The sequence below is a fragment of the Parasteatoda tepidariorum genome, chromosome 3 (genome assembly GCF_043381705.1).
Source record: "Parasteatoda tepidariorum isolate YZ-2023 chromosome 3, CAS_Ptep_4.0, whole genome shotgun sequence".
In the NCBI taxonomy this organism is placed as follows: Eukaryota; Metazoa; Arthropoda; class Arachnida; order Araneae; family Theridiidae; genus Parasteatoda; species Parasteatoda tepidariorum.
In genome coordinates this window covers 22,398,878-22,412,646 of record NC_092206.1, presented here as the reverse complement: position 1 = coordinate 22,412,646, position 13,769 = coordinate 22,398,878, and the positions used below count along the sequence as shown (strand labels likewise).

The 13,769-nt window shown below is 27.4% G+C and overlaps 1 protein-coding gene across 1 annotated transcript; it reads left to right on the top strand.

The window, feature by feature from the left end:
* Positions 1–59: 59 nt before the first annotated feature.
* Positions 60–13,540, top strand: LOC107437509 (mitochondrial ribosomal protein S10). The gene is made up of 5 exons (XM_016049533.3): positions 60–344; positions 862–995; positions 3,212–3,320; positions 8,887–8,976; positions 13,408–13,540. The coding sequence occupies exons 1-5, from the start codon at positions 252–254 to the stop codon at positions 13,486–13,488; spliced, it is 507 nt and encodes a 168-aa protein (XP_015905019.1). The 5' UTR covers positions 60–251; the 3' UTR covers positions 13,489–13,540.
* Positions 13,541–13,769: the final 229 nt, after the last annotated feature.

The following is a 13,769-nucleotide window of genomic DNA, read 5'->3' as shown; positions in this document are numbered from 1 at the left end:
AAAATTTAAATACAAAGTGGTTAGCAACAGCATGGTAAAAAATTGCAAAGATTGATTTTGTTACAAAATTAAACTTTCGGTACTTTTGTAAATGTTTTATTTACATTTTTAACAAAAGTTAATAGTATTTTTTATAGTACTGTAATTCGAACTAAACATTTATAATTTAATTCGATTTTATAATGGTTTTTTCCACTAAAAGATAAATTCTATTTGGTTGGCTGAATTGAAAATAGCTTTTAATTCCTAATATGTTGCGTTCAATGTTAAAAAAAAGTTCAAACTTTTTGTATAATATACCTTCCTTTAATAAACTAGCAATATCAGCAAATATTTCAAATCAGGTGATTTTTTATGAATTTAAATAATTACGTAAAATACTCCTAAATGCATGGATGTAATATTGATTTTCGCAGTATATTAATTTTAACAATTGTTTTAAATTAAATATATTTTACGAGTATGCCAAATTTATGATGCTTAGGATACAATAATTTATAGATTAAAATATACTTTTTTAGTTTAATTTGGGGATATTTCCGTATCGTGATCTGTAGCAGAAACTGCTATCGCCAAGGTGCCAAAGAGATTTTAAACGTGCAAATTTTTAAAAAAAAGATGTAGATGATGGCTACGAGTTATATCTTTCGAGTTGGTCCCTTTCTGTGATGTTTTTTATAGTGGGCTGCTGCCCAGAAGTTGCCAAGACTTGGTGATTATTCTTCCACAGACCACAATGTGAAAATCTCCCTCTTAATTTAACTTTCGAATCATGTTGAGAATATTCATTAAACAACTAATTATTATAACCATATTCCGTGTAAACGGTATTAATCTTCTTCTCCCCCCCTTTTTTTGCAGGTGCAGCCGAAGCTAGATGATCTTTACAAAAGTGTTCTTGTAGAAGTCAGAGGTCATGATCAAGCAGTCTTAAACAGTTATGAGTGGTTTGCTAAAACATCTGCAAATGAACTTGGATTGAAAATTGCTAAAATGTAATTTACATTTCAGAAATTTTACCTTAAAGTAATTTTCATAATTCTCTTCAACTTTTTATATGATTTAATGCCAAGGTTAATTTAATTTCCTGACTTAATACAAAAATATATATATATATAATTTTATGATTGCCCGTGTAAAGCTAAGCACAGATGGCGGTATTGGTTAAAATTCGTCGTAAGGCTTCTGGGTTACTATTTCCGATTGGTTATTATGCCTGAGATTGAAAAAAGGTGCAATCAAATATTATTACACTTGAAGTGTTTACAATATAACACATTTTTTCAATTTGAATTTCGACCAAGCAAACAACATATAAATTTGAAAGACTCTGCGACCATAGTATGCTCTGCAACAGTGTTTCCCAAACTTATGACTTTTGTGTACCCTTTCTAAATTTTTCATAATGCTGTGTACTATTAATAAAAAAATTAATGTATTTTTTTCTGTAAAGAAATTGTCCAAAAGTTAAAAATCACAACTGGCTGTTGATACCCCTAATTATTAATTGTTGACTCTGCAAAAAATATACGATATCGTAAATTTTTATGTCTAGCTTTGTTTTTAAATAAAATTTTGTAAAATTTTCGTTTGTTCCAAGATATTTCGCATACGAACGCGTACCCCCGCTAAACTGTTCCCATACCCCTGGGGGTACGCTTACCACACTTTGGGAAACACTGCCCTGCAAGATGCAACCCAAAAAATAACTAAAAGTGATATTTTACACAAATATAGCAATATACAAATAAAGGAACACACTCAAAATATGGCATGCCTTACACCTTATTTATGTTGTGATATTTATTTTCTTAAATTTGTTTTAGGCTAAAACCAGTTAGAATTTATGAATTATAGGAAATTCTTATGAATTTGTAAAATAACACGTAAATTTGAGCGAAAATAACATTAATAAAATTTCCTAGAGTATTAAGCCTTTTCACAACTCGCCTGATAAGCGGAGAGATATAATGAAAATTTTCTAAATTTCTTCCAGTTTTAGAAAGCTTGGTATTGTTTACATTCAGTCAACCATCAATATTCACTGATGGTACCAAGTCATTGATGGCATTGATACCAAAAAACCTGTATGTGGCCATTGTAAATTTTATGCCTTATCTTGGAAATAATATGATGTTACATATTTTGGAAATAAATAATTTTACCTCTATAACAAAATTCTTTAAGTCAATACATTAACAGATATGGATAAAATACACAAACACTATTTTGGGAAAATTTTTCATCATCACAGAGCATTTTCCTAGTATTAATTACAGAAAAAAAGCGTCAAAATTCCTCTATATTTTGTGCATTCAATATTTTTAGTATCAGGGACACACTTAATTTAATCACTTAATTACTCACTTGAATTTAAAAAGAAAATGATAGAAAGAAAAAAAATGGTCAAAATTCCCCTATTCTGCCTTGCGGTCAATCAATCTATCAGAAGAGAAATTTTTCTTCTCTGTTTCACGCAGCGTACTTTTCCTTTGTTTATCTCATTGTTTTTTACTTTCAGGCATCGAAAATTTAACGGGCAGCATTTACGCTCTCAATTAGTGCACTCACCGATGTGTATATTATCAATTATAGGCAATGTTAGGGAATTTAAGCATATGAACTTATGGTGCATTCGTTAAACCATGATCTAGTTAGAACTCACATATTTTGTAATTCATCTGTTTTGAAAATGATGAACAATTTTCTAAGTATGATAATCATCGAAGAGTTTTATAAAAAATCAGTGATTTTTCTATCAAATGTCATCAATAGTAAGAGTCAATAATTTGTTTATGGAAAGTTTTTTTAATTTAAATTTTGTGTTTGCAGAAAGTTTTTCATTTTATTTTAATCTGTACATAAAAAATTTTAATATTGTCTATCAGCTTATGGAGTTTTATCATAGTCTTTTTTTTATTTTATTGTGTTTTACCATTCTATTTCATTCGTTTTCATTTTGCATGTTTAATAGCTTTATTTTATACATAAAATTATAATATTTATATGCCTAATGTCATTTGTATTAAATTGCTCTTAAAAACATATATACTTACTCTTTTTATCTGGTTAAAGTAACTAACAATAATAAAGTTCTCAATGGTCTGCTTTCTTTTCTTTTTTTTAATTTCTAACAATTGGATTTTTAAAAATAAAAAATTAAACCTTGATTTTGTAGTTAGATATTTTTGACTATTTTCTCTTTTTTTAGATGGGAACCTCCAGTTCATAAGAAACGCAGGACACTGCTAAAATCAGTATTCATTTATAAAAAGCACCGAGTGCAATATGAAATGAGAACTTACTTTCGTTTATTTGAAGTGAGTACTTTATTACATTTATTTTAAACATTTCTTTTTCTAAGCCCTATTTCAAAGCCCTAGGCACACATTTCACAGTTGCATATTGCTTGTCTAATTTGATGCTTTTAATAATTAAGTTGCAGATATTTTTTTGTTCCATTTTTTTTAAACTATGCTAGGAGGCACCACCCCTAGTTCACTCTGCTCACCAATCCCCATGGTTGTTCTTCATTCATCATTGTTTTTTTGTAAAAGTCTATAAAAAAAACATCATTTTGTTTATAAAATATGCAACTATTATAATTTTATGTAAACACATTTTATTAATATTTTAAACGTAGTGAAATATAAGGGTACCGGGATTTGAAAAATATCAGCTATATGTGAAAAAAGAAAATTAAACTTAGGAATATAGAATGTGCGATACAATGAGAAGTAGTTTTACTTAATAACAATATATATAAGGATGACATTCACAGCCGGATTAACCTATAGGCACACTAGGTACGTGCCTAGGGCCTACGAAAAAATTGGGAGAAAAAAATTTGTTGACAGCAATAATTTAGCTTTAAAAACAACAAGTGTATTTTGCACAAAATTATGAAGATACAAATAAAAATATAATATTTTTCGGTAATAAATTATTTTGCAGAATCTTATGACCTAATTTATTACTTTTTTGCGATTTTTGGATTCAACGAAATCTTGTATTATGCTGTCGAATTCCAAACTACGCAAAAAGTTCAATAAACAAATTTTTAAATTAAAATCCATATTAATAAAAATCTAAAAAAAAAAAATATGCAAGAAAATTTTAGCATATATTTTGAAAAGAGGGGAGGAGTGGGGGAAGGAGGGGAGGGCCCAAAAACGGCTATGCCTAGAGCCTACGAAAGGCATAATCCGGCTCTGATGACATTATATTGTATAACAATTAGCATTAGAAACACATTTTGTTTCCCTAAAGATTTAGTATTCTTAAAAATTTCAATCTAAGTATTAAGATTTATTTATGGCAACATTTAATCAATCTCTTTTTTTTCACATATTCATTTATTTATTATTATATATTTATATAACTTTTGACATCAAGTTAAACTTGAGCTAATGAAATGAAATTCGCGCGAGAGAGAGAGAAATTTTTCTACGACAATGGGTAAACAGGGGTGGCAAGGTTTAGGACAGAATGGATTAATCCATGGTTTAAACCGTCCTGTCCAAAACCCCTTTGTACAAAACTGTCTTAAACTGTTCAAAACCCTTTTACTCAAATTATGTCACAATTTTATCTGAACAATATTTAAGAGGTAAAATAAACATAGAACTAATAACATATTGATAATTAAATATACTAGAGAATATTTGTTTTTAAAAGTATAATGTTTTATTAATATTGTTTGACTCTTCAATTTAAACAAAGGAAGATTAATCAGTAATCAAGTTCAATTGGTCCTCTCATTCAATAGTACATAACTGAAGTTTGGCCTTGCCATACAGGTTAAAATATTAGGGACTAAGTGCTTGGTTCGTCATAAACAGGTTTATTTATCTATAGTACTATTCAAGAATACTTTTATTTCATTCATGTTCAATTCTTTTAGCATAGTGGTGATACATCACCAGTGTCAGTAACTGAAACTGATGTTATGCCCTTCAAAACTGTTAATACATTTTTCAGTTATTTTGTATTTTCAATTTAAACTAATATATTTATATTTAAAAAAATTTTTTTTAAAAATAGATGTTTTTTTTATCATCCTGTGATGCAGAAATTATAACATTTTTTTAAAAAAATATTGTGAAAAATAAAAGGTTAATTTTTGAACAAATTTAGTTTTTTTTTAAAGAAAAATTATTATTTTTTAATATTGCCATATTTATCCTTATGCAAAAATATTATTTATCAGTATTAAAAGCATATTTATATTTAAAGGATTAGGTATTCACTTTTGTTGTTCAATGAATTATGGAGCTTCAAAAATTATAAACCTTTTTCTATTATATTATTTTCTTTTGATAAGTTAAAGTAAATTGTATTAAAAATTTCAAATATTTATTGATACATGTAATTATTATGTGTACAATGGTTAAACCTATAGAATTTTTACCTTTTACCAAAGTTCAAGGTTTTTGACAGTTTTACCCAGTTAGGGACAGTTTTACCCAGTTAGGGACAGTTTTACCCAGTTAAGGACAGTTTTACCCAGTTTAAGACAGTGAAACCCACGTATCCTGTCCAAAACCAGTTTAGGACGTCCAAAACCCCAACCCTGTGGGGTAAATAACTATTATTTAATGATAAAAAATTAAAAAAATACCTTAAAATTGCAATAACTTTTGCAGGAATGGAAATTTTGCAAAGAAAAACTCTCATTAATTTTATAATTCAAAACGGCCCTATCTTCACTTCAAATGTTAACTTTGCAATTACATTTCAGAGGGCAGTAGATCGACCTACAATTATACTTTTTTTACTGCAAGTTTAACTATTAATATTTCTCAAACTAATAATCTAAGCATAAATTTTTTTATTCCATTCTACTCCTTGAACATTTTTCTACATACCATTGTAATTTCAAGTTGTTAAGTTTTGTAGTTTTTGCAAGACAAAATAAAATTTTATGTAAAGCAAATAGGTGAGAAAAAATTTGCAAAAAAAAATCATTTAAAATTGCAGTAAATTTTGAATATATTAGAATCATGAAAAAAATCTGTGTTAATCTCATATACAAATATGGCCCTTTCAGCATGCCAAATTTTAAATCTACATTTTCATTCTTGCAACTTATACAGCCACCTGTATTGTATTTTATCCATGAAGTTTAACGGTTAATAATTCTTGGAGCAATTGCCTAATGTTACATTTTTTTATGCCATCATAATGTTTATTTTTCTACTCTTAGTAATTTATAGTTTTTAAGTTTTTAAATCTTATTATCTCTGCATAGCAAACCAAAATGTAATGTTAACTTGAACATCCAAAATACAATAAGTTTGTCAATTACCCTTAATAAGAGAAAAAAAATTTGTATAAATGGTGGTAATCTTAGTTTGTGCCTAGGTATGGTATTTATGGATTGAGTTTATGTTATAGAGTTGTGAGCAAAAAACCACCATACAAACCTGCCCATATGCTTAGTAATTTAGAAAGTTAATTACCTTTCCACCAAGGAAATTTCACTTCTGCAGGTTAAAAGTTTAAGCTGCTACTAAAGATTAATTACAATTAACTGTTAATTAAGTTACCTAATTACATAACATGAAGCTAGAATTGACAAAAAAATATTGATCTAATGATACGGTTTTAATATTCTTGTTTTCAATAACCATGGTTTGAAAAGTATATTTATACTTATATTTGAAAAGTATGTATATGTGTGCTATTTGATTAGTGCTGACTGTTAATTAAGTTTTAAAATTTAAAAGTCAAAACAAATTTTCTCTGAATGTCTAATCAATGTAAATTCAATAAGAAAGTGTAGTTAAAGGATACTATTAATAATACAGTATAGTAAATATACATTACTGTGAGGTAAAAAATAAATACAGATGAACCCCGCTATAGTGAACCATCTACGGACTCAGTAATGTGTCCACTATAACCGATGGTTCACTATATCCAAATTTTTTGAAGAATATTTGTTGCTTAAGACAGTTGAATGATTGAAAATTGGGTTTGCAATTTTACATAAGTCATTTAAAAAATTATTAACTTATTAACAGATAATAAAGCAAAAATTGATGAAAAAAGTACTTACGGTTTTTTAACATTTTTAAAGCACCTTGGTTTTTGAGATTTACCTATGACAGTTAATTTTCGCTTTTCCGAGCCATTCNGAACTTGGCCCCGCCTCCTAAGCTTCAAGGTTAAGAAAGAACCAGTTTTCTTTCTTCACAAGGAGGAAAAACAAAGTGGTAGAAGAATTCCTCCTCCTGAGGGGATTCCCCTTTATATTCTTTGTTATCTATACTGAGCTGATAAGATTGACTGGAATTTCCTTATCAGCTATGAACTTTCATTCACTCCCCACCCCTACCTCTTCATCTACTGCTTCATTGTTGGAGAAGAGTTGTGGTTTTGCACTCTTGCATTAAAATTTTTATTTTAAGTGATTTTTTTAAACTTTTTCTTTTGAAAATTTTTTCTGACAGAACTGGACGTATGAGTCGGATTTTAGAGATTTCCGGATTTCAGAAGTCCGGATTTTCGAGGTCGTACTGTAATTCTGTATAATACTCGGCCACACTTCAGTTTTCCACTTTTCCACATCCGTTGCATCAACACTCGCTTCTTCTCCAACAATCTTTCCTGAAGAAGTATTATTCCGTTTTTGGAATCTATCCAGCCATCCATTGTAGCACACAAAATCCCTTTCCTCTAATTTTTCAGCAAACTCATTCGCTTTAATTTGAACCATAGGTCCGGTCACAGAAAGATTTCTATCCCCCTGAGTGGTGAACCATTTTAACAAAGCTCCACGCAGTTTTTTCGATGAAATCAAATTTTTGTCGTATGCGGCAAGAATTGCACTTCGATTTTTCCAAATGTTTGAAACTCTAGATTTTGACAAGGAAAACTCCTTACACAGTGCCGATTGATTGTTCCATCTTCAATACGCTTTACAATTTTAACTTTGTCCTCTATGGGAAACTCTTTTCTCTTTAGAGAATTTGCCATTTCCACTGCTTTTGAAATAAAAATCTTGTCTCAAATAGATAATGTAAGAATATGAAAAGAGCAGCTGTAGAATTAGTTAAATTTCCCCCTTTTTGATTGTCAAGGGGTGATTTTGAAAAGAATATGGTTTGAACAGATAAGAAAATTCCAAAATTTCAGCAGGTGGCCAAGTTAACTAGTTGTAGAGCAAGCTTGGTGAAAAGAGACAAAGCGAGGCTTGTCAGGGAAGGGGGAGTATAAGATTCTGTTTGACATTTATTACAGTATAGTTAAAAGTGATGAGCATAAAGGAGTGAAATATGACACATTTTATAGGAATGCATTCATTTTCACTCCCAACACCTACATGAAATTTGCGTCCACTATAACCGAGTTTCCAAGTTCTAAGCTGTTCACTATAAGCGTTAAAAATAACATTATTTAAATAGGAGTACGGACGGGACTGCTAAAAAAGTTCACTACATCCGAGTGTTCACTATATCCAAGGTAACTATAGCAGGGTTCGACTGTACTATTCCTAAGTTTTAATGCAATCTTTTAACTTGCATAATTATTGTTGGTCAAATATTCTAAGGATAATTGTTTGAAAAATGTTTCCTGTTTTAGTGCAGTATTTGATGTGCTCACATGAAACATACTTATACAGTCTGTTTGATTATTATAGATTAGAGATTTTATTACAAATCTCAGTTTTCTAATGATACTCTTTTGATTACTACCTAATTCTATGTCGGAATTAGAATAAGTTAAGTTATGTTTAAAAAATATCCTTTAAGCATTCTTTACCTTAAATATTTTATTTTTAAGCCTAAATCATGTATAAAAATATATATATTTCATTATGGTACCATAGCTCAAACTATGTGCTTTTAGTATTCTAAAAATATGCATTATTATTTTTTTTAGTTTAAGCACTTAACTGGTTCAACTGCTGATACTTACCTGGAATATATTCAACGAAATCTCCCTGAGGGTGTTTCTATGAAAGTTATTAAGGTATTCAAATTAACTTAATAAGTTAAAACAAAAAAAGATTACTGTTTCAAATTTTTTTTCAATTACCTATAATTTTCTCTTTATTTCATTTTAATACTAATTTGTGCATTTGCTCTAATGTTCTTTTCTATTTTTGTTCATGTTTTTAAAATTCATTATAGTATTTATCAGCTGTATATTTTGCCTTGGTGTTGAAATGTTTAATCTTCTATTAAAAAATGACCAAATTTAAATAGATTTTTCTTCACTTTTTCAAGATTATTTTCTCATGTTTTAGTAAATTCTCATGTATTATGTTGGCCAATTTGCGAAATATTAGAAAAATTGTTATTATTGAAGATACAGATGTAAAAAAAAAACTCACTAGTTGTTTATGAAGGTTCATTGTAGGGTTTCATCTTTTTTCCCCCATAGTTATTGGATTTTAGAGGAACAATTTAACCAAATACATGTATACTAATGTTGAAAAAACAAATAGAAATTGTAACAACTCAGATGATGAGTTCCTTGGCATTCTTAGGTCTAGCATATGATGACTATGATAAAGTAGTATAAATAAAAACATAAATAAAAAAGAATTTTATAAGTATGAAGTGTGACCAGAAACTATGGGATTCTAGATGTGATTTAGTTAGCCTGATAAATTTCTTACTTAAAAACATACAAAAATCAAAAAAACTACAAACAGAATTTTTTTTCTTTTTTGTATTACTCTTTCTTTATATTATTTGTTTTTTGCCTAATTTAGCTAATGTAAATTCTAAATCAGTCTTCTTACATAATCATTTTTACATATCTATCAACCGACATTAATGTTTAAAGATGCTTGTAAATTCCGAAACTTTCTTAAAAACTTATAGTTTACTAGCCTTCTAACTTTTTACCTTTAAGCTAATCATGGCCAAATTAAGAAGGAGACAACTGGGGCTGTAGTCAGATCCTCAATTATTTTTAAACTCAGGTATTTTTAATTTTATCTTTTAAAGTTTATGAAGGAAAAATTTATTTGCGTAATTTTCTAAAAATTTAATTGATATTTTCATGTGTAATATTTTACAATTTTCTTTTAGAATCATTAAAAATGTATTAAGTATTTTGAATGTAAAATTCATAGAGGAAAAAGACAATTGGTCATGCTGTTTTCTTCAATTTGTCTCAAAAACTTGATTTTTGTAACTAATTTTCTGTAACCATCTACTAAACACTCAAAGTTTTCTTAGTAAAAATATAATAAATCAGTAAAAATTGCAAATTTTTAATTTTTTTCTTTTGATACTTAAAATTTTGTATGTTGGATAGTTCTTGCTACCACATAACACTTATAATTTAATAAAGGATATTTTTGCTGGCATGAACACTTAATCCTATTTTAATGTTTAATGCAATTATTTGCTTTAATGAAATTATTGCTAAACCTTTTGTCTTCTCAAATTTTTGTAAAACGAGCTCAATTGGATTTCCGTTACATAAAAAGTTTCAATATTTTAATATAGATAACTTTTTGATGATTTCCTAGGCTTTGTAGGTAGTTCCCCAAGTTACACATCAGCCACAGACCCCATCATACTTTAATCCATCCCTGAAGCAAAATATCTGTATTGTTCTTGCTTTAAGGAAATGAATTTTTATAATTTATTAAAAAAAAAATTTTTAAAAAACTGCTCCAAACATCATAGTTTTTTTTATTTGCAATGATTTTATTAATTTTGGCACAATTATTGTTAATGTTAGTATAATCATCATTACTGTATTAATAATAATATTTAATATAATATACTACAATTGTTTTTTATATCTTTTCTAAAATTATAATTTTAACTTTATTCTAAAAAATGTATTATCAAAAGCCTTATTTTTTTCTTTAAACCGCTCACTATTTTTTATATTAATCTGTATTAATATATATATATATATTATAATTAATTTATATATATATTATAATTAATTTATATATATTTATATAAATTATTATTAATTTATATATAATTTATTATTTTATTTTTTATTTATAATTTATATATTAATTTATATATATATATTTTTTTTTAAGGGACAAAAAATCTGCTGGTAAAATTAGGACAATTTTAAGATCAGTTTTTGTAGTTATTGATAGATATTCAAACATCATGCAGGATAAAACTTGAACATTGATTTTAAAATTATGAACAACAATTGCAGGCTTTGTAATTGTCCTGATAAAACTATTTTGTCATAATTGTTAGCTTTTTGTTCTGATATTCCTGTATTTCTATTGTATTCAAATATCCAATTTTTTAAGAATACAAATGTGGAATTTTAAAAAATAGATTTGATTAATTTTAGTTAATTATGCTGGTAAAAATCGCAAAATTCCGTACTTCTAATTTAGGTACCATATACGCATAGAGAAAAACTCTGGTTAATGAAACCAAAATCTGTAGTATTTAAATAATTCATTGGTGATTTTTCTGTTCATCTGATAATAGTTCACCCACAATTCTGGTTTTCAAAATTATAGTTCCTATCACCCCATATGTTGTAGAAAATACTAAACTGAAAAGTAAATTAAACCGAATAAATGGTTTTTAAGGTATCATGATAAGTTATTAAATTTTACCACCTTTACCAAACTTAATCAATGATTACAAAACCATATTTTATTGTAACTTCTACTGTAATCATTACCAAAGTGTTCTAATAAAAATTACTGAGCTTCTTGGTGTTCCCAAGAGTCCCCTTGGTTTGGCTCTATGGAGCCAAAAACACAATAAATCTTACCATATTCTGATACTTTTGACCATACTTTTTTTTTCTCAGTACGCTAATATACATGATTCAGGCATATAGCCTTATCCACAGGTTTCATAGTTTAAAATGTTTTTGGAAAAGAAACTCAATTAACAATTATATCAAATTTTTATGATGCGGAATTCAGTGGTAATACACTCATTTATTACTTTAAGCAAGTGCTATAACAAATCTTGTTGGGTGGTCTTTTGAGGTTTCACAATTATTGGTTTGTCACTTTCATCTAATTTTAAAAATGCTCTTATCCAATCAACGCTACAGTAATCATATCACAAAATTTTTAAATCATGAATTGAAGCCATTAAAATTACTTTTGAAGTCACTAAAGTCATACCCCAAAATTACTTTTGAGCAAAAATATTAAGTGTCACTGTGTTTTCATTCCAAGATTACTGAAACCCTACTTTAAAATTATTTGATAAAGAAATCTTAAGTTGAATAACAAATTCTAATTATACATTGATATGAGGAAAAGTTGACTAGTTGATGCTGTTTTGTTTTTGTTTTTTTTGTTTTGTTTTTTTTTTTTCAATGCAATTTGATAAAAAAATTTGTATACATTGATTTTAAACTTTGATGAATTGTTCATTATCAATGAAATCATACTGGAAACTGTTAATACTTTCTGTTCTAAGCAAAATAATTCTGATGCTAAAAATAGTATTTTATCATTCTTTTGTAATAAAATTCAATTTTATTACACTTAAGAAATGGAAATTGTACCTTTTTTTTGTTTACTTTTTAAAAAATAGCCTGGTTTATGTATATTGTTCCAAAAAATATTCTGATTTTTTAGAAAATTGTTGTTCTGATTTTTCCTTTGGCCCACTAAGAAGCGTACAATTCTCACTCAGGATTAAGCACAAAAGTAGCAGTTGTATTGACAAACATCGCAGTTGTGCACAACTGTGTTATAATTTATTTTTTTTATTCATCAGAGGAAGAGAGTTAAATTCATGTGAGCAAAACCATAGAAATTTACATGAACTTAGTTGCTGAAAGTACAAGTTTTTTTTTAAATTAAAATAATCAAACTTTCAACAACAAAAAATTATTTTTCATTAATTTACAGCTTTGGTAAAAAAAGCTCAATATCATCTTATTATAATTCTGATCACATTGAGATTTTAATACAAACATGATCTGTTATCTCTCCACCTGAAATCAGAAATTGAACAATATAAAATTTAAAATACAAGTGTCTAGTTTTACTTGAAGTTTCTGCATAGTTTAACCAGTCAATAGCTGATTCTTTATCAGAATAAATAATGCTAGAGTTTATAGAAGAATTATAAATAATTACTTACAAAATGCTTTTTCTGACCCATAACGCTTTTTTAGAAACCCATATTAATTTAAATAAATACAGATATTTAAGTTCACAGTATTTGTTATTATTTTTAAAGTAAAATGCGTATTTTATATCAGATTTTGACGTACGAATGTTTTTTTCCCCCTTTTAACTTAGAATCAAGTTGAGTTGACTAGAGTTGAGTAAAATGAGTAATATTAGTATTATTTTTGTTTTAAACTCAAAACCCAATGATTAATTGTTAGTTTTTTTGGACTTGTTAAGTATTTGTTTTTATTATTACTGTTAATTATGAATGTTTAAAGATTAATATTATAATCTCTTACTTTCAGCACCGAATAGAAAAGCTTCCTGACCATATTGCAAATCATGTAACTGAAAAGAAAACTGAAGACAGCCAGAGCAAAAAATAATAACAAATAATTGTTGTATTGACATTGTTTAATAAATTGTTGTACATTGGAATTAGTATTTAGTTTACTGAGGTTCCCATCATAAAGAATATTTTATTAGTCATTTTTTTAAATGTTGCCTTTGTACAATAAAGGGAAAATTTTTCCTCATATATTTCTTTATATTTATATTTTTTAAATTTAAGCGAGAGAAATGCAGGATTTGTAGTTGACCTTGTATTCCTAATTTTCTTGAAGAAAAATATTTTGTCCTTACTTTTAGCTTTTTATCCTGATATTCC

Bases quoted from the DNA above. Each gene is read 5' to 3' on its own strand.
- LOC107437509 (XM_016049533.3), top strand. From the start codon at position 252: ATGTTGCGTTCAATGTTAAAAAAAAGTTCAAACTTTTTGTATAATATA. The intron at 345-861 runs GTGATTTTTTAT...CTTTTTTTGCAG, and splicing joins CAGCAAATATTTCAAATCAG to GTGCAGCCGAAGCTAGATGA. The intron at 996-3,211 runs GTAATTTACATT...CTCTTTTTTTAG, and splicing joins GGATTGAAAATTGCTAAAAT to ATGGGAACCTCCAGTTCATA.